The sequence below is a fragment of the Danio rerio genome, chromosome 3, assembly GCF_049306965.1.
Source record: "Danio rerio strain Tuebingen ecotype United States chromosome 3, GRCz12tu, whole genome shotgun sequence".
NCBI classification, from domain to species: domain Eukaryota; kingdom Metazoa; phylum Chordata; class Actinopteri; order Cypriniformes; family Danionidae; genus Danio; species Danio rerio.
In genome coordinates this window covers 17,671,673-17,694,851 of record NC_133178.1, presented here as the reverse complement: position 1 = coordinate 17,694,851, position 23,179 = coordinate 17,671,673, and the positions used below count along the sequence as shown (strand labels likewise).

Sequence of the window (23,179 nt, the reverse complement as noted above, 5' to 3'; positions counted from 1 at the left end):
GTCAAGCTGAGGATGTACACTACAATGACAGACACATCAGCTAAAGTTAAACCAGGAAGTTGCAAACCCCACCAACAAAAAATTAGGGGTCAACGAACACAATCTAATTTGAGGGTTGGATAAAGGTTTGGTAATAAACAAATTCTCAACAGTTACTGTTTTAACAATCCTTAAATGCATATTTAATAACAGCGATTCGTAAAAACTCTGTCAATTCTGCCCAGCATTAATCAGAGTGAGTCCCATATTGAGTTTGGCTTGTGTGAAAATATGAAGGAAGGCAGTGAGAGATTTTAAACTGAGTGCTAAGAGGAACTACATTAATTGATTTATGAATGAGTTAATAAATGTACAATGGAATGGAACTGACTGTCTTGGGACAAGTGTCGATTTCCCTTTTCCATCATTTTATATACTAATATAGTAGATTTTGTGCAAAGTAGTTATGAGGGAAACAGCATTTCAGCTTTGTTAGAAGCACCATCCAATGTCAGAAAGTGTATTTAGAAGAGGATGGTTCAATGCAATTTTACCTTTTTAACTTTAGCTGAATTTTAGAGCTGTTATACTTATATATTTAAAAGGTGGCAACAACTAAATATGGATTAACTGCTCTTGCTATTAATCTATAGATCTTTAAGGATGTTTAGTGTTAATAGAAGTCTCCAGAAAAAAGTTTGGGAACCACTAAGCTAAATCAAATACAGTCAAATTAGAACACAAAGCCAAAAAGTGCAACAACTGCATTAACGGATAACCTTCATTGCACAACATGCTTAATATAGCAAAACGGATCGGCAAGAGATCAACTAGAGGACACAATGATGGAACAGCAAATCGCTTGAGAAAAATGTAAGCGATGAACCAATCGGAGTGGATGCAAGCATGGATGGGTTGTAGTCAGATTCAAGATGCATGACTCCTACTCATGACGAAAGAAAAATACAAAAGTCAATGCACCGAAAGAATGTGGTAAAAAAAATATCAAGGGCACACTTAATTCAAATACTCTTGACGTATCACGGCACAACTGAAGTCATTGTATAGACGCTTAACCTTCAGCACGGAGGCCTTTTGTTGTTTAGGGATGAGATTTGATTGCATCCCGGCACATACGGCACAGCGATTCATCACCCGCTATAAATTCCCTCAGTGTAAACGCTGATGGCCATAGAAAATGCCACTGGTATCTGTGTCTTCAAGTCTTATTCATCATGATATATTTGTATCTGACAGAAGACGCCACACAGGTAGACAAAGAGGACACCAACAAAAAAAGACCAAATAAATTTACACAGTGAAGCAAACATATCATGGCATTATAATAAAAAAAAGACTTTAATTGCAACAGTTTGCCTAAAGGACTGCATGTTGGGTTTTGAAGGACACTATTCATTAACAAGACACCCATGAGGTGTTGAGTCACGTGACCATCAAGTGTATAGAGAATGATGCCTGCAAAGTACATTAGGCAGACGTCTGGGAAAAGATCAATCATCATCCATAAATTTTGTTATTTAGCTATCAAAAGCAGCATGCGGTTATGTTGATTGTCAAGTAGTAAATGTCCCTGAATCAATAACCTTGCATGTAAAAGAATCATGAAAAAATATGCATCCATTGCTATTAATGATGCTGAATAATAGGAATAAATGTCACTTTAAATTACATTATAAATGGAAAACAGTTCTTTTCTTTTCTCATTTTTGTGATCAAATACGTACAAAATTGTTGAAGAGGCTTATTTGAGAATTTCAAAATTAAAATATCTTACTGAATTTTGAATGGTATGAATAGTATCACTATTAAAGCAATGACTGGATCAATTTGTAGTGATTTATTAGAATACAATAACAATTTAGAAAAGAGTACAAACGTAAAAAATTTAATCAAGTCAAATCAAGAGTTTAAAATGCTTCTAGTAACCTGAGTACATTGCGATAATGAGCATATTTATTTTGATGACTAAGTTTTTATAGCCTCTGATTATTTACATACTTATTAACTGTTTACTTAAAAAGCTGTATGTAGTTTTAAAATATTACTCAAAGACAAAACACAAAACCAAGAGAAACAAACCAAAATAAAAAATAAAACGAAACCAAAAACAATAAACAAAATTAAACCAAATCCATACAAAAAAAATAAAAAATAAACCTAACCAATAAAAAAACATAAAAAAAAATCCAACATAAAAACAAACTAAATAACAAACCAAACAAAAGTAAATGAAACAAAGCAAAACCAAACCAAAACAAAACAAAAAGAATCCAAACTAAATTAAACCAAACCAAAAGTAAACAAACTGAATGAAACAAAAAACTAAAAGTAACCAAACTAAATTAAACAAAACAAAACCATAACAAACAAACAAAAATAAACACAAAAGCAAAACCAAACCAAATAAAAAGCAAAACTAAAGGAAACAAAATCAAAAGTAACCAAACTACATTAAAGAAAACCAAACATAACCAAACTAAACGAAACAAAACACAAAAGCAAAACAAAAACAAACAAAAGTAAACAAAGCCAAACCAAGCTACCAACCAAAAACAATTACTTACAGTGAATGAGTCACAAGTATGACAGCACAATAGAACTATTGCAATCAGCAGAAACAAATATACTGCATAGAAATGTCCTGTTGATGCATTATTTGAGCAGACTTAGCTTTTTTTAATGGTGAGCATGTGCAAATCATGCAATAGCCTACATTAGCATACAAGTACATGAGTGAAATATCTACAGAGCGAAATATTGAGATACTTTGATCTTTGACCATGGATGCTGCTTAGTACAGCAACAAACTGCCCTTGTGTGTCATAAGCCATTGAAATGAATGGGTTTCATAGCACAGTGACAACAGCTGGAGGATAAAACCAGTGTGCTGCATAACCTTTTTTCACCCATTATTAGCCCTAATTACAGCAGATAAATACACACTGCAAAACTAAAGCAGGTGAATGCATAAATTACTTTATCAATTTTCCACAATAACCCTCATGCAGTATGTCAATCCACCAGGTAAGCATTGTGCTTGTTTTGGTGGAAATAAAAAAAATAAAAAATTCATAAGAATGCCGTACTTAAGAGAGACACAAATAAGCAAATAAGCAAAATCAGAGTAATCGGAGCAATCTAATGTCTTGCTCAAAGACACAATTAAGGGTGCTTTCACACCTACACTTTTGTTTCGGAACGTATCTCGTTTGCCCAGTTAGTGCGGTTCGATTGGCATATGTGAACAGGGCAATCGCGCTCTGTTCCGCGCCAAAGTAATCGCTCCGAGATCGCTTGAATGAGGTGGTCTCGGCTCGATTGAAACGAACCCTGGAGCGGTTCGATTGCAGTGAGAAAGCGATCCGATCCGAGCGCAGTTATATCACAGTGTTTTATGGATATGTAATAGGCTTACGGCTATATGAAGAGAGAATTATGATTAGGGCGGGAAGTTTCGCGAGTCTCCGGATGCCCGCAAACGAGTGATGATCTCCCGGTAATCTCGCGTCTCTCTCCCAGTCTTCAAATAGGCATCGTCGCGCACCCTTCTCACCCGTCCCTACCGTGTCTCTCCTCAGACACGTCACGCGCGCGCACCCTGTCAATCACCACCAAACCACCACCTCTCCTGACAGCTGAGCGGGACGCTGCAAAATAAACTCTGACACTCTGACCAATTTAAGGAGAGTTTACTCGCACGTGACTTGTTTTAGCTCTTTTGGTCCGATTAGAAACTTTGCAGTGTGAAAGCGAACCGCTCCAAGAGCAAAGAGCAACAATGTAACAATTTTAATCTCTGTTTCGGAACAACTGAATCGATTCACAGGTGTGAAAGAACCCTTAGACAGTCTTTCTGGTTCCCAGAATATATTCTGTACTATTAAAACTGTTACTTTGAAATCCACATAAATTGATTTTTTGACATTCTTTGTCAATATGTTTCTTTTAATTTAGTGAAAAAAACTCAAGTAGCAGGGGTTGAATATACAGTGTACACAAATCTCCCTTAATACCTAAACTTTATCCTGCACCTAATTATTAAAGTAATTAAAGTTTAAACAGAACCTCATTAGGGAGGCAAATGCGAATATCAATACATAACAGGGCTTAAGAGAGCTCAAAATTTAAGACATCTATTTTACCGCAGCTAAAGCAAGTCATCCACACTTTAGACCAACCAAGCCATTTGACATCACTTGATGATCCTCTGAAATTTTCAAGCAAATGAGCGAGTGGTTTTATGGTCTGTTAAGGAAAGTAGCGAATGGTAGTTTGTAGCTTGTCCATATCGCAGGCCTTGCTAAATGAGAGACGCCGATGCATTTTCCTCAGGAGCAATTTTCAGGTTCTATGAGCTGAACCCCTGCCTGCGGTATTCATTAAGGCACAGCTATATTTCAGAACACCTTGAGACTACACTGCAGGATATCCCACAGCCAACACCTTTTACAGGGTTTCTGACCTATAAAAGCACCATAAAATCCAAATGCAATTTTAAGGGCTTCCCCTTCAACATTTAAAAAGCTGTCTCCTTATAGCAGCTATGTTGTTCGCTGTTAATCTGAAGGAGGATGATAGCTATAATATATAAATATTTTTTTCCAACCTTTTTTTTTTTGATTACTGAACTTTCATCCCTGACTACTATTCCCTTACTTTCAAGATTAGATGCAAGATTTTTAATTTACATCCAATATACAGTTGAAGTCAAAATATTAGCCCTCCTTAGGAATGTTTAATCTTTTTAAAATATAAGTGAACAGAGCAAGGAAATTTTTTAGGAGCATTTCCTACTTCCAATTTCCTATTTTTCTTCTGGAAAAGTTTATATATATATATAAGTAAAAACTGCTAAGGTCAATATTATTAGCCCCCTTAGGTAATTATATGTTTGATTGGTTTCAGAAAAAACTACTGCGGTTCAATTACATGAGTAATTACCCTAACTCGCCTAGTTTAACTAACCTAGTTAAGCCTTTAAACTGCACTTAAAGCTTAATACTGGTGTCTTGAAAAAACAAATAGTACAATAATACATTCTGTCATCATGGCAAAGACAAAAGAAATTAGTTCAGACTTGAGAAAAAGAATTGTTAAGGCTCACAAAGGAGGAGGACATGTTCATCAAAGCATTTTCAAGTGTCAAGAAGTGCCGTGAGAAGCATTATCAAGAAGTCTAATGAGGTCCACACAATGGGTAACATAACTGGCAGAGGTAGCAATTGAAATATTTCCAAAACCTTGGAAAGAAAACTAGTGAGAGAGGTTTCTAAAAACCTAAGAACAACCGCCAAGACACTACTGAATGACTTGGCCAAGTGTGGGACTGACGTCTCAACGAAGACAGAAACTAGAGGCCTGCATAGGAGTGGACTGAAAGATTGTCAACCAAGAAAGACTGTATACAGGGTTCAAAATGGTCTTTTTCTAGGAAGCACCAAGAAAGCATCTTGAGCTGAAACAAAATCCCCTTTCACTCCCTGCCCCCCTAAGTAAATGGGCAATTTTTGATTATTATAATCAGATTATTATAATCCAAACAGTTATGTAGCATGAAACGTTATTTTTAAAATTATTATTATATAATTTTAAGGTTTCAGCCAGAGCACAATTGCCTGGCTTAAAAAAAGTTTTTATTTATTAAAAAATAACTTTGCAACTACTCCAATTCAGTAAAAGCCTAAATAAAAACAAAGAAACCCTACTCTAAATCTTATTTCAAGATCTGGGTCATGATTTATTACAAAACACCACATTTCTAGTCTATAAATAACTTTGATCGCAGTTAAATAAGCATCAACTGAGAGTTCTCTACTTTCATTAATCGATGTGCATTGATGTATGATTTCATATTCAACGAATGTGACTAGCTTGAAATAATTACATAAATGCATTACAAGAACAATATCAAAGTAATATCGATAATATAAGGTCTTGCTACCCAACAAGATAATTTTTTTAGCAATGTAACAAAATGAAGAGCAGTAATGATGCTGGATGAACAGTTCCGCTAACTAAACTGCACAGTTAAAACTTATTTTGATAATTAAAATTAACCAATAAACCTATGGCATTATTATTATTATCCAAAAAAGCAAGGACATTAATTTGGTGGTACTCAAAGGTGTAAAACATTCCGACCAGGCATTGGGCCTTTAAATCTACACTGGATTCTTTGCACTTTGTTTTTATTGTATATGCACATTTCCTTATAATATATTTATGTTTTAAAAGCAACTTGAGTGAAACAGCAGAGCTATTATAGCTACCAAAAACATAACCATAAAACAAAACTATTTGTGTTGAAATAAAAGTTAAAGGGGTCCCATTATTATTATACTATGCAGTAAATGCCTCTTTTTTGAATGGAAGCAAAACACATCTCTCTCTTTACACCTATTCCTCTTTTTCTTTGCCAGCTTCAATAAAGATGCTGTGCCTTACAGCTTGTGCCTTGTATTTTACTTAAATTCAGGACATTGAGATGTGTGTGTTCTCGAGGCTACAGTCAAGGAGTTTAAGTGAGGTCAGAAACAGTGTTTACAGATAAAGAGAATAACTCCCTTTAGAGAGGACTTTGTATTTTGTAACTTTGCAGACCAAGACCAAATAACACAATTACACACTAAAGACTGTTGCAAGTTATAAGAGTCTCAAGTAAAATAAAATAACGTAGAAACTCTTGTTCTCTTTCAGACAAATTAAACATTTCTCAGGTTCATTTAAACTTCACTTGATGCAGAATTAAAATTAACTAATTAAAATTCAACAAAAACTATACAGAGCGGTGGTTCTCAATTTTGTTGTGACACAAAAGTGGGCAGCCAAAAACTTTAATTATTTTTGTGATGCACAACTTTTATTTTGAAAGATGTTAGTGAAATTTGTTGACACCTCAGTCAGGTGTGGTACATGTCTGTAAGAAAATGTAAGAATACAGTTGTGTGTAGTTCATTTTCAATGAGAGAAATGCAGAACGTACCAAATCAAGCGAGGAGGCGGCACATGACAGTATATATTTTCTGTAGTTTAAGAAATAAAATGTCTCTCAAATTGTCTCTCAAACAAGATGTTATGCTGTTCTCTTGAATTGCACACACAAATGTGGCAGCGCACACTGTACATCATCTCCTTGTAAATGAAAAGCTAAATAAATTACCAGCATGCAACCTAATGTAAACAACTGTGCTTGCTCAAACCACTTTACTAATTTTAGTAAATCAACAAAAAATAGATTGGGCCTGACATTTAAAGGGACAGTTTTACAAACTATTTACTCTCTCTTAAGTGGTTCCAACCCGTAATGTGTTTCTTTTTTCTGTTGAACAAGTGAAGATATTAAAAAAAAAAAAAGCTGAAACTTGGTAAACACTGACGTTGATATAGAAAAAACAAGTAGTGTGGAAGTCAACGGTTACAACTTTCCAACTTAAAACAAAAAAAAAAGTTATTTTGTGTTCAACATAGGTCAAATAGTCAAGTGGAAGGTGAGTAAACAATGAATTTGTACTTTTGGTTGAACTATTTCTTTAATGTTCCCTCATCAGTTTTAGTTATATTCTTTCAATTTAAAATAGGTCACAACCAGTTGAGAACCACTGATATAGACAATTTGAAAGAAACAAACGCACACATCAAAACTACTAAACATTTAAAATGAAAACTAATTCAAACAATTAATAAAGAGGACAACAGTATAAAATTACTAGCTATGCTTCCATCCACCTATTTTTTTGTGCATTTTGGAATATCTCATAAAAAAAAAAAACTGAATAAAAAAAACACCAAGATGCGCATAAATTTAAAAAATACGCATAAAGAAAATGATGCGCACAACTGAGTAGGATAAACTTTATTCAATAGGAATAAATACACAAACTGCAATGGAAACACTGTTACTGAATAAACTCCAGTAAAAAAAAAAAAAAAAAAAAAAAAAGTCATGTGATTTTGTTACAAGAGATCATGTGATGATAAAAACAGCATTAAAACAGAAGGCTGACAGTCACCTCAGCGGTTCAGTATTATTATTACCTCTAGATGTATCATGAGTGTCTCTGCTCCCAAAGAGCATCTCACAAAGAGCATCTCTAAAATTCACCACATTTATTGCATCTTGTCTTCTGAGGTGCAAGTAATTGATTACGTTAAAAAAATATTTACGCAGCTTCTTCTACCTTAGCGAATTCAGTTTTTCTTTTTGATATCTGGTGCCAGTTTATTAGAAAGTGACGAATTTATTCTATTTGACTCAATGGATGGAAATGCAGCATTATTCGCAAATCTTTTATGCGATATTTCAGTTTTGCACATAATTTCAACATCTTTGGATAGAGCTATAGCTATGGATAACATATCCTTGTGTAAAAGGTACATGTGTATATCGGTGTAATTTGATTTTCAACCAGACCAAGATTTATTCTTTTTTCCCCATCTTGAGAACCTTGTTCTAGCACCATTAACAGTAATACATTCTCCGAGAAACAATCTGTATCCCACCTCAGCGATGCAACCTGAAGTCATTAATCTCCAGTGAGTAATCACACGCTCTTTGTCCGTTCCTCAACGTTCACACTAAATATGAATTAAAGCGGCAACCTCACTGACTCATTTCACTCTCTGTGTCAAACGCTGATAAATGCTCTCTACTTCAGTGCTGAGGAGAGGTGATCCTTCCCATTTAAATTACCCCCGCAATAAAACCGCCTTTAAATAATGCATGCCAGCTTTCCATACAAGCTTTGCATACAAGACGCACACATCTTTGTTTCTGGTAAACAAGCGGCTTCATGCATTTCATACAAGTGACTATAAAGGGCTACGGGGAGTCCATGGATTCTGAGGTTTTATATCTGCACACAGACAAGTAATGACTTGCAACAATAATAATAATAATATCTCAAGTATGAGGCCGCGTAATAACTGAGCTCCGCTTTTTTTGGTGCGTAAGGTTCAGCAGAGCGACGACGTGCTGGCGGTTGATGGCATTGAAGCTAAAACACAAAGTGGCTCCCTTGGCGCCAACTGAACCGAACCCTACTTACCACATCTCATTTGACACAGGAGCAGGCACGGTCTCTCCTTCTGTGCATTATGGGTGAGCGGAGGCACACAAGGGACGTGCCTGCTTGTCCTGCTGTCTGCTGTGAGTAATGACTGAGAGCTGAGAGGATCATGGGAAAAAAGCAGAAGACTGGAAAGAGCGAATGGAAAGAGGAAAAGAATTAAGCGACTCGTCAAGCCTTTGACAAATCAGCATGAGAAGAATGTGCGTTTCATATTCAAACACAAAGGAGGAGGGCTGCTCTAATATAAGTCAATATATGTGAGTCTTATTGTTAAAGGTTGAATTCACTTCAAATGTATATATTACTTTATCATTCACCCTCAAGAGCAGGGGTCTCAAACTCAATTTACCTGGGGGCCGCAGGAGGCAAAGTCTGGGTGAGGCTGGGCCGCATAAGGGATTTCACAAAAAAAAAGTCCTCAAATGTCATTATTAACAGTTTTAATTATTTCTTCTGAACATGAAGTGTCCTGAACATTAATAGAACATTGAGTGAAGATTATGAACAGTTCTTCTGAACATGGCATCTTTTGCATACTTCTTGCTGCCAGAGACTTGACAGCGCTTCTTCTCACAAATCTGAACCACATTTGGCTTTAGAGCGGAAGCAGTTGAGACCCTCAGTATGGCTTGAAGATGATCATCATTAAGTCTAGACCAGTACTTTGACTTATTGAAGTCCTAGGGAAAAAAGTGGGGGAACTCACTCAAAACTTCCATTCCATCACCTAAAAAAAAGGCGTATATATGTATAAATGAAACACCCCCACCCCACTCCAGTCACATCAGTCTGTACCAGTCTGTATCTACCTATAATATCAACACAATCTCACGGCAATTCGTAACTTTTTCATTTAGTGGCTAATTCGTATGAATTCATACGATCTAATTCGTACAATTTAGTACGATTTGCTTATCCCCCAATGACGGTTGGGGTTAGGGGTGGGGTTAGGTGCCACGCCTCCTTTTAAAAATCGTACCATTTCGTACGACTGAACTCGTACGAATTCGTACGAATTAGCCACTAAACTGGCAAAACGTAATACTTACGTTTTCTCGTGAGATCAGGCTGATAATATATATAAGATGAAGGGCAGGCACGTGCACACATAGGGCTCAACCTGTGCAGAGCACATGCCCTTTTTAGTCTTGCATAGAAAGTGCCCTTCCAAAATGATCAAAAGTGCCCCCGCGACGCGACACACCCTTGGTCCCGCCCTTCAGTAGGCGCGCAATAACACCGCTCTTGAGTACGCACGCGACAACACAGCTGATCAGAACGCGCGCGACAACGCGCATTGAGTGACAAGCGCGCTGTGTACGGATAGAATCAGCGGAGCGGGGAGCGCTCTCTCTCCCCGCTCCGCTGATTCTGTCAGAGTACAGCGGTCGGCGCGGGCCACAAAATATTGCACTGAGGGCCTCGAGTTTGAGACCCCTGCTCAAGAGGTTGCAATCCCCTGAGACCTTCATTTAGCTTTGAAATACAAATTAATTCAATTTAGATTTAATTGGAGAGCTCCCTCATCCTCCATAGACAGCAAAGTTCTTGACTGGTAGATCCTCAAAACAGACCATATGCATTCAGTGGCTCAAATGCATTATTATCAAGCTATGAAAATACTTGTGTGCATGTAAAACAAAAACAACTTAATTCAACAGTTTATTCTCCTCTGCGTCAGTATATTCATGAGCACTGTGTGGTGTGTGTCAAGCAAGATGTCCCATGATCGATACACAAGGCACAAGAGCATCCGGGGTATGCATCAGCAGGTGAACGAGCATGACACACATAAAGAACACAGTGCTCTCATGAATGTGCACCCTATACTGACACAGGAGAGAAGAAATTGTTGAATAAAGTGGTTATTTTGTTTTATGGGGTATATGGCGTCTAATAAATAACTATTTAATTTTTTGCATGAACTAACCCTTTCGTTTGTGACAAAAGAAGTACGGTTTCTGGGTCCAAGCCTCTACAGTCATTTGATTTGAGAATATTCTCTTTTAGAAGCAGTTTAGGACCACTGTTTTATCCTATCACACAATACAGTGAACTGTAAATCTTTCATAAGCTATGATGTTCACTTCAGTCTGTGAACTAGCTGCATCCCAGACACCAATATTTTAACTATTTATTCAAATTAGATCACAACGGTAATCTATGACGTTAATCACGTAGGTAGAACTATGTTTTAAAGCTTGTCCTCTAAGGCTTTTCAGCATAAATAACTTAATGCTCTCATGAATGTGCACCCTATACTGACACTGAGAAGAAGAAATTGTTGAATAAAGTGGTTATTTTTGTTTTATGAGGTCTATAAATAACAAAAATGGGGTCTAGTAAATAACAAAAGTGTCATTTTTTGCATGAACTAACCCTTTAACTTGTGACAAAAGAAGTACTTTTTCTGGGTCCAAGCCTGTACAGTCATTTGATTTGAGAATACGCTCTTTTAGAAGCAATTTAGGACCACTGTTTAGTCCTATCACACATTATAGTGAACTGTAAATCTTTCATAAGCTATGTTCACTTTAGTCTCTAAACTAGCTGCATCCCAGACACCAATATTTTAACTATTTATTTGAATTAGATCACGGCGGTAATCACGATGGTAGAACTATGTTTTAAAGCTTGTCCTCTGAGGCTCTGAACTAAAAGCCGTTCTAATAAGTTTATATAAACATTTTTGCTTTCAAGACATTTTTATTTAAACTTTACAAACAAACATTTCCTTTTAGAATTAGAAGTCTTTATAATTGCTCCTTACAATCTGGCATTTTAATGTTACATTCAGAGCTTGATCATGCCGAATATAGCTTTGTTAATTACTAAATAAATAATTTAATTAAGTTATTATATAAAAATCAATAATAAATAATGAAATCATTTCAATAATAAAATAAAATTTTATTACTGCATATTTTAGTTCTAACCCCAATCAAACACACCTGAACAAGCTGATCAAGCTATACTAGAAAAACACCAGGCAAGTGTGTTGAAGGAAGTTGCAGCTAAACTATGCAGGACACCGGCCCTCTAGTTTGGACACCCCTGTTTTACGATAATGAGTACCTGACTGTATATTATAACTGCTATTACTACCACTCTACCAAATGAATTGAATGCATAAGTATTGATTTGAGATCCAATTATTGTTTTAAAAGGGTTAAAAGAGGCAATGGAGTTAAATTAAAGAACATGAAAGTAGCACCAGTATGTGGTAAATCAGCTTTCAAAGCGACTGCCAATCAGAATCAAGTATTCCAGGGAACAGTGCAATAAATAAACACTATTTTTTCTTGTCATTCAAGACTGCTTACAGAATAAAAAGGCACTTTATATTCAATGCAAATGTTGGCCATAATAACATCTCTGCTGAAATTTACAGCAAACTAAACACGCTTTATAAGAGACAGGGTGCTTTCTCTACCTGATTTCCACCTCATTGGATAAATACCAGTGCATGCTTTAATCTGTGGCAAGTCTTTCATCTGACTTCTGACATCTGTTTCATTAACTGATAGAATGAGATAATTGCTAAACTAATTAGAAACTGAGAGTATTTATATTATGATAATTACAGAAAATGAACTACAACCTTTGATTATTGCTAAATATCTTCTGTCTGTCTGTTTTTTTTCCTCCGACTTACAATTAGGGCCTGTTTTATGTTTTGCCTTAAATCAATTTGGTTCTTCCTATAGGATTAATAAGAATGACTGAAAAACAGTTTGTAATGTAAACTACTCTTGTAGAATATCTAAATATAATATAGATTTTATATCTTAATTCGTATGAGAAGCAGTTGAAAATATTTATAGACAGATGGGTAATCTTATAATTGATAATTATATACTTTATATATTATTTAAATTTGGTAAACCAATACAGTGCTTCCCACAGGTTTGAAATATATTTGCGGTGGTAGCCGGATAGAGTTGAATAACCATTTCTAACAGTGTACATATATTTTGCAGCTAGTTTAGATGTAATTCCGTCCTCTCTGAGTATACAGAAACATTTATCTGAATTGTTTAGATCAAAGAATTAATTATTATAATGTTTCTCTTAGTCTTGCGACTGTGCACTCGCTGTCAGCTGCGAAGCCAAGCGAAAGTAAATCAGGCCTAAAATAAAGATGCAATGCAAAAACACATACAATTAACGACGGCTTAGAAAGCGAAACCAAAAGTCAAATCCCGGACAATTTAGGGGATTTAGAAAAACCAACCGGATGCATTAAGTCTCAAAATGGCACGCCTCATTGGGTCTCTGCCGAGCATGTGAGATTGTTGACCGTGGAGTCTTGTCAGATTCCACGCACACACAGCGAGAAGTAGAAACTGTGTAAGGCTAGAGAAGATTTTCCACTAGTTATTCGATAGCGGATGTTTGGCTATTGAGTGGACGAAAAAATAAATAAATGTAAAAAAAAAAAAAGGGTAAAATAATAAAATGATAATAAAAAATAAATAAATAAAATGTCACCAAATATACTTGGGTGGCCGTTAATATACAGTGCATCCAAAAAGTATCCATAGCGCTTAACTTTTTTCACATTTTTTAATGTTATTATGGGATATTGTGTGGAGAATTTTGAGGAAATAAATTTAATCAATTTTGGAATAAGGCTGCAACAAAAAAAAAAGTTTGGAAAAAGTGAAGCGCTATGAATACTTTCCGGATGCACTGTACCAGGGCGACCCACCCAAGTAAAATCTAAGAAGTGGGAAATGCTGCAATAAACAAGTAAATAATAAAAAAAATGTAAATATAAATGAATTCCAGTATCATAACAAATATAAAGTGAAACAAGTGTGATCTGTGTTGATACCGAAAGTATTTTAGGGATTGGTAACAAAATAAGATTCTCAAAAATGTATTAAATGTATTTTTAATGGTAAAAAAAACAAGCTTCTATACTATGGCAGATATGCAATCATTTCTACACTCATAAAGCTAAAATATAAATTTAAAGCATTTTAATACGTTAAGGACTCGCTGATACCCTCATTCTAGATCTGAATGGCTCTAAATCACACTGTAGGCTAAAAATGAGAATGCATTATCAAATAATTACTTCAGCTCTCTTGAGGTTTGGAATAGAGAAGAAAAAAAAAAGTAGGAACAGAAAAAGATAAGAGCAGCACGCATACAAAAAGATGGCCATTTTGCTCCAGGGCCCCAATGATATATTTCTCCCAGAAACAAAAAAATTGCAACACAAAGCAAATGGTGACCAGCTACACCAGTGATGTCTTTAACGATCCAGTGGAATCATACATAATACATACACTGTGCAAATGAGCCCATATTGATTCAACTGACTAATAGAGCAGGAATACTTTCCAGATTAACAGTCTGAGAAATAACAGCACTGCTATGAAGTTCATCACCTGCATTCAGCACTATATGTTGCTGAAGCAAGCAGGATGAGCTACTTCACCCCTTAGGTTATAGCGCCCTTAAATGTCCAAATTCATTAAAAACAGATGGCAGAAATATGGATGCAGATTTCCAAAGCCTGTCTACACATTTCTTGATGCATTATTTTCGGGTAATAGCTACACAATGTTGCATAGCACTTCTTTACAAACATTACTGAAAGCTACAAAAACTATTTTTTGTGATCTGTTTTAGGAAACATATCCAACCTCCACTGACTCTCAATTATAATTCATTGCGAGTCAATATGACGAAGATCATTTTTAAAAATGGATTATAATTTATTTCTATTTCACGCATTGTTAATATGTGCACCAACATTACATGTTATTCATAGTTTGCATGTTGGATTTAGTGCGGCTGTGATTTGAACTGCAGATGAGGATGTGCGGTTTTATTTTGGGCCTGTCGTCTGGTAAGTGACTGCCCAATCACGCCTGAGACGGCCCGTCTAGGCTGTCAGGCTGAAGTATGAGGGAGACAGAAGGCGGAGACATGAAGCAGGACGAATTTATGATGGACAGACTCGGGCTACACTGCAGAGAAGAGGAACAATGTGCTAACCATGATGGCACACATTTGAGATAACTAGATAAGGTGAATTGATTATAAAAACAAAATGAAAGACAGAAAAAAAAGCAAGGGAAAGAAAGAAATGAAGGAAGGATGTAAGGAAGGAAGGAAGGCAGGAAGGAAGGCAGGAAGGAAGGAAGGCAAGAAGGAAGGAAGGAAGGAAGAAAGAAAGACCGAGAAAGAGAAAGAAAGACAGAGAAAGACAGAAATAAAGAACAATAGATACAATCAAATCAATAGATACAAAGAAAGACAGAGCTTACCTATCCATCTCATTAATGAGGTGAGGATCTGAAGGTATTTGGTCTTCTGAGCATTGAAAAAGGTAAAGGGTCCCAGTAACAATGTGAAGATGGCCTGAAAAATAAAATACAGACAAGTTAATGAAAACAAGGAACAGTTTTGTTGTAGACAGACTTTACATTATGACCCACTTTGCCAGAGGTAGAAAGGCCAACTTCTCTAATCAATGGGCAAAAAGACAACAATAGCCAATTTAATGGGTTACATAATTTTTTAAACAGGGATTGACATTAAGAATTGTTCTAGACAAAGGGTTCTGGGTTTTTAAAAGGGTAAAAGAAGCATTTTAGTGGACCGACTAAACAAATATCTAACTAGGGAAGCACCAAGATTTGGCGAAAATAATAGATGGACGGCTGGATGGGCGAATAAAATGATACTGATACATGTATGGATGAATAAAATGATACTGATCGAAGGACAGTTGGATGAATAAAATGATACTGATGGACAGATGGATGGATGGATAGATAAATAAAAGAATACTGATGGACGGATGGAAGGATGGGGGAATAGAAAGATACTGATGAACGGACAGACGAGCAAATAAAATGATACTGACGAAGAAACGGAAGAATAAAACAATACTGATGGACAGACAGGTCGGCTAATAAAATGATACTGATGAAGAGACAGACGGGCAAATAAAACGATACTGATAAACAAATGGATGAATAAAAGATATACTGATGGATGGACATGGACAAACAATAAAACTGAAAGAGAAATGGATGGACGAATAATATGATACTGACAGATGGATGGACAAAGTAATGCTGATGAATGGATGGGGGTGTGAAAGAATAAAATGTTAAAGAATGGATGGCTAATAAGAATTGATGGATGGATGAATAAAGGATGGATAGATATATGGATAAATAAATAAAATATGGATGGATAAAAGATGGATGGATGGATAAATAAAATAAAAGGACGGATGGATAGATGGATGGATGAATAAAAGATGGATGGATGGACGAATGGATAGTTGGATGGATGAATAAAATATGGACAAGTGGGCGGATGAATAAAATAGACAGGTGGGTGGATTAACAAAAAATGGAGGAATGAATAAAATATAAATGGATTAATTAAATATGGATGATGGATGGATAAAATATGGATGGATTAATAAAATACAGATGGATGCATGGATGGATGAATAAAAAGTGGATAAATAGATGGATGAAAAAATATGGATAGATGGATGAATAAAATATGGATGGATAAATAAAATACAAGATGGATGGATGAATAAAATATGGATGGATGAATAAAATATAGATGGGTGGATGTTAGAACAAAATATGGATGGATGAAAGGATAAAATATGGATGGGTGGATGGATGAAAAATATGGATAGATCAATGGATGGATGGATGAATAAAATATGGATGGGTGAATGGATTAAAAATATGGATGGATGAATAAACTGAATGGGTGGATAGATTAAAAATATGGACAGATAGATGAATGGATGGATGGATGAATAAAATATGGATGGTAGACAGATTAAAAAATATGGATGGATGAATAAAATATAAATGGAGGAAGGATTAATAAAATATGGATGAATTAATAAACAATTAATGGATTAATTAAACATGGATGGATGGATAAATAAAATATGGATGGATGGATGAAAAAATATGGATGGATGACTAAAATATGGACGAATTAATTAAATTTAAATGGATGAATAAAATATGGATGGATGGATAGATGGATGGATAGATAAATAAAATATGGATGGATGGATGGATGAATAAAATATGGATGGATGGATGGATGGATAGATAGATGGATGGATGGATAAATAAAATATGGATGGATGAATAAAATATGGATGGATGAATAAAAGATGGATGGATGGATGGATGGATGGATGGATGGATGGATGGATAAAAGATGGATGAGTGGATGGACAGATATATAGAGATAAATTCCACTTTAGCTTCACAAAGTTGATATCAATGTTTATCGTTTTTTTCATTCAGTCAACAGTCAACTTCATATTGTGTAAATCAATTTCCCAATCAATTTTGAAAATTGCAAGTGGCTAGCAACTTTGGAAAGCCACTAGCCACCATAGGAAAAGTTCAAGCCTTGGTGTCACGGTTAAAATCAAAGTCAAAAGTTTGTCAAGAAAACAGCTTGACTCAAAGTGTTTGTTCTCATTTGACCTAGTCAAAGTGGTCAGACTAATAGACCGCAGACATGCCTATTCTAGCAATAACTGAAGTCAATACAATGGACATGAGTGCACAGAACTTCATGTAGACTGCTCCAATCCTATAGAATTCTGTCTAGCAAAAACGGCTTTGCTTATGATAATTGCTTTTATGTGCTTCTGTGTACAAGACAGAGTTCTGGAACCACTTGTAATAAAACGCCTGGGGTTGAGTGCTGATGAGAGACGTGCCAGGAACTTTGATATGTGTATTAAAGACTTGGTATATTCACAGAGAGCTTCAGAACTGGGCAACCCATTCCTGATGTACATGACCATGCAAAATAGCTAAATGATCGTGTGGAGGTATCAGTCGTAAATAACACAAAATTGCTCTAATGAGGATAACATCTCCTACATGTGAAACAGCATTTGTAATTTTAGGTGTGATTTTTAAATTCCACTTAAAAAAAAAAAATATGTCTAAAATTCATTTTAATATTCCGGACTGTGTTTGTTTACCACAGTGGTACTTTTTTTTTTTTTTTTTAAGTAATCTCTAATCTGATTCAGCCGTCCTCTTCTGGTACATTGTAGAAGCTCTGACTCACTGTTTTGCATATGGTGATTTGGTTTTTCAGACCACTAGAATACAAAAACGTTTTATTTTCTTGCATGACTGAAAAAAAAAAAAAACACACACACACATACACGCACGCACACGCACACACACCATTGTTTTATCACAATTAGGACAAGGGATATAAAATTAAGCAAACTGAAATTTTGATGACTTCAATATACATATACCAGACTAAAAATACTGGTCAAAATGTTGACAATGGATGTTTTTTCTCTCAAAAGTTTCTTATTCTGTTCACCAAGGCTGCATTTGTTTAATCAAATGGGTTTAAGAGAAAAAAAAGCTAAATTGTGAAATATTATTACATTTAAAATGCAGTTTTCTTAGTAGATAGAGTTTAACTCAATTCATATCATGTCATATGATCCTTTAAAAAAACATTATAAATGTCTTTTTTTTTCTTAATGCATAAACGACATACAGAAAACAATGCCAGGGGTGTATATAAAAAAATATGAAAAGCATGATAGAGTAACATAAAAGTACATAGGCTCAATAGGTAAAACAAAATAAAATGATACAAACATAGAAAAAATAATATCAAATATAAATATTTATTACGCAGTGATGGACTAAAAATAATGCTAGGCTTTGCCAAGTCACAATAACTTATGTGTCACCGTTTTAACAGCTTTTTTTTGTTTTTCTTTGTGCTCCCGCCAGGTTTTAGTCTGAACCCGAACGCTCCCACTTAGATTCAGCATTTGTTGTCCTGCTGCCCGACCTGCTTCGTTTTCTACCTACCGCACCAGTTCCCACTAACGGGCGGAGGAGGATAACGCACACACGCATGCAGAGAGAAACAAACAAGCTAAACACAGCATCACGCTCTCTTATTCACACATGCATATACGTGTGCTCACTCGCTCAGGAGTCGGGAGCGATATTGTTAGACCGCCCGCTCCCATTCAAAATTACACCAGTTACCAAACGCTCCCACGTTTTATTCGGAAATGTATTCCCACGCAGCAAGAAATCTGATTGGGTCATGCGGCTCCCGCGATACAGCGGGAATGCAGACCTCTACTCCACACTACCACCAGTGTGCACCATCCACTTGGAGGATGCAACGGCAGCCACAGGACAACGGCACCAATGCGCTCACCACACACCAGCTATTGGTGCAGTGGAGAGACAGTGATAGAGCCAATTCAGAAGATAGGCATGATTGGTAGCCCGAAAGGAAATTTGGCCAGGACATCAGGGTTACACCCCTACTCCTTACAATAAGTGCCGAGGGATTTTTAATGACCACAGAGAGTTAGGACCTCGGTTCAATGTCTCATCCAAAAGACGATTCCCACTGATAGTACAGTGTCCCCTTCACTTTTACTGGGGCATTAGGACTGCAGGTTGAGTACCGCAGGTTGAGCACCCCCTGCTGGCCTCACTAACACTACTTCCAAAAGTACCTAGTTTTCCCATGTGCTCTCCCATCCAGGTACTGAACCAGGCTCAGTCCTGCTTAGCTTCAGAGAGTAACCGGTCTTGGGCTGCAGGGTGATATGGCTGTGACAAACATTTTATTTTATTATTAAACCTTATTGACCGCAAATTTTACACCAGTAGTGCATACATCCATGATTCTACTTACAGTAATGCACTGCATATTACTGATGGATGTCTCTCATTAGAGAATGAAATGTAAATCATCGTGACTCATTCATTCTTTATCTTAAGAGGCGAGAAGTGCATTGGTTTTGTATAGTCAGATAGGATGAGAGTGAGATAGCAGTCCATCACGATGCCCGCATGTCTGTCCTGATAAAAGAGCTGACAGAGGCTGACAACGGCTAAAATCCTAAAGGGACAAGACAAAAGAGCAAAAGATTCTAAATCCATGTGTCGTTCCTTAAAAGGATTAGAATGGGCCATGAAACAATATGGCAGAAGTTAAACAGAGAGCAACAAAAGGTTTGGACTCAAGAATGGTAGAGGAAAAATGTTCATTCTATTCACTGAGTGCTTTTTCCATTTCAAATGTTAAATAAGGACTTTAAACACAGGGCCCTACATGAGATGTAATTAAATTACAAGTGAAAGATGGACAAAAAAAATTATGAGATGATAAACTTCCTTCATAAAAGTAACATTTAGTAAAAACAAATAAATAGTGTATTGTCATGACTGTATCCACCATAGACATCGTCACAATATAGTTAAAAATAAAAAGACAATATAAAGCACTATAAATATCTTAAAGCATGCTCAATATATACCATGACATTATATATCTATCTATCTATCTATCTATCTATATATATATATGTGTGTGTGTGTGTGTGTGTGTGTGTGTGTGTGTGTGTGTGTGTGTGTGTGTGTGTGTGTATATATATATATATATATATATATATATATATATATATATATATATATATACACACATACACAGATATATACATATATACATACATATATATATATATGTATATATATATATATATATATATATATATATATATATATATATATATATATATATATATATATATATATATATATGTATGTATATATATATATATATATATATATATATATATATATGTATATATATATATATATATATATATATATATATATATATACATACATACATACATACATACATATATATATGTATGTATATATATATATGTATGTATGTATGTATGTATGTATGTATGTATATATATATATATATATATATATATATATATATATATATATATATATATATATATATATATGTATGTATGTATGTATATATATATATATATATATATATATATATATATATATATATATATATATATATATATATACACATTTAATATATGATATACTACATCATATATTAGAACAACGTATAGCTGCCACAACATTAACAAAATCATTATTAACTTGAAAAATATAGGAACACCAGATTGAGTAAAAGAAGAAATGAACATCTCCATCTCTGGTGAATAAAACCCGCCTTTATAAATTCCCATAATGCACTGCTGTCAGCGCAAGTTATCTTGAAGCGCATCACTCCCACGACATTGAAAATAAAAATACAACCAACCCCCTGTTCCATGACGGTCTGCAACACCCACAACCATAAGCATCAAACTATAAGCAACCATTCCTCCTACAGTCCAGAACAGCCATAAAAAACCCAAATGCAATCTCGTGTCAACACAAAATGAAACCGAAAGCACCTGTAAAACAGCTCAGTTTCTTTATGGGATGCGATGTGGAAGCGAACACATCACCCAATCTCAGCTGTGATGGCCTGGGTCTGTTGCAGCTCTCAATCTCAAGCTTGACTGATAACATATGCTGCAATTTCCGGTCTGAAAAAAAGGACGCTGGCAGAAATGTTGGAAACTTTCACAAGCCAGGATAGAAACGAATTTCCATTCCCAGTCCCAATGGATGAGTGTTGTTGGTGCTGATAGTAGAAATGGTGCAGCAACGTTGGCATGCCGGTGGAAAAACGCATGCCAGGAAAGGACAACAGGAAGGAAGTTTGGCAATAGATTGGAGTGAAAGGAGAAATGGAGGGACAGGGCCAGCCAGAGAGGGCATCGGGGAAAGAAGAGCGAGAGCCACGGGACGCAGGGTGACTCACTCATGACATCAGGAGAGATGGAGAGGCACAGTGACATACTGTACTTGTTATCAGAACACAGAGCTCATTATCACTCTAATAGTGTCAGATAGTCATGGAAGTGGTTTAGCATTGTTTGCTTAGGCCAGCATCATTATTTTAGTGTTTGGGGTTAATTTTGCATGATGATGATGATGATGATGATAACAACAACAACAACAACAACAACAACAACAACAACAACAACAACAACAACATGTCTGATAGCATATTAATAGAGATTTAAATAAACTTATACAAACGTTTATTTATACAAAAATAAATTAATTGAAACAAAACAGATGTGCACAAACTTCAGTCCGAGGGAATAATGCAGCAGCAAGGAGATCCATAAATAATAATAATTTAATACAAAAATAATAATTTCTTTTCCAGCAGCACTAATTCCAGAAGTTTTTTCAGAAGTGATTGTTTAAAAAAAAAAAAAAAAAGCACTGTCAGCTACGAAGTTATTCATTAAATTCATATCTAGATTTAGATTAGATCCATTTATTAACATGAGATTAATAACAATAATAATAATAATAATAATAATAACAATAACAACAACAACAACAACAACGTCACTTTGTTAAACATTTATTAATGCCTAGTATTTTAATTGTTTAAAAATTATAAAAATGTAAAAAAAAAGGGCAAAAACCAAAAAAACTTTGTTTAGAAGATTTTTTAAAATATTTGATAATAATAATAATAATAATAATAATAATAATAATAAGTCATCAATAAATGTTTTAATACAGTGACTAGTACACTAATAGTGTTAAAAAAATTTACAAAAGAAAAAATATACGCAAACAAAAAAATGTGTTTAGAAGATAGTTTTCAATATTTGCTAATGCACAATAATAATAATAATAATTGTAATAATAATAATAATAATAATAATAATAATATGTCATCATTAAATGTTTTAATACAGTGACAAGTACACATAATTGTAAACAAAAGCAAAAAAAACATACACAAACTTCAGCACAAAGAAACGATGAGTTCAGAAGAAGAGTTGTCAATATTTGCTATAGCACAATAATAATAATAATAATAATAATATTAATAATAATAATGCCATTATAACGTTTTAATACAGTGACAAGTATAACTTTACAAAACAAAAAACTAAATGCACAATATTAATAATAAATCATTCATTCATTTTCTTGTCGGCTTAGTCCCTTTATTAATCTGGGGTCGCCACAGCGGAATGAACCGGCAACTTATCCAGCAAGTTTTTACACAGCGGATGCCCTTCCAGCCTCAACCCATCTCTGGGAAACATCCACACACACTCAAACTGTATGGACAATTTAGCCTACCCAATTCACCTGTACCGCATGTCTTTG

General features: G+C 35.1%; 1 protein-coding gene across 3 annotated transcripts in view; it reads right to left on the bottom strand.

Moving 5' to 3' along the window:
• The window catches only part of tmem104 (transmembrane protein 104), an 80,277-nt gene that overhangs the window by 8,191 nt on the left and 48,907 nt on the right, over nucleotides 1-23,179 (bottom strand). Inside the window, exons 9-10 of one of the 3 annotated variants that reach the window (XM_073944284.1) lie at nucleotides 15,353-15,446; nucleotides 13,950-15,104 (exon numbers count right to left, since the gene is read on the bottom strand). In XM_073944284.1, coding sequence (XP_073800385.1) covers nucleotides 15,076-15,104; nucleotides 15,353-15,446 — 123 coding nt within the window. In that variant the 3' untranslated portion in view covers nucleotides 13,950-15,075. Of the gene's footprint in view, nucleotides 1-13,949; nucleotides 15,105-15,352; nucleotides 15,447-23,179 lie in introns of those variants that run through there. The other 2 variants (XM_073944285.1, XM_688664.11) reach the window with 2 other exon arrangements.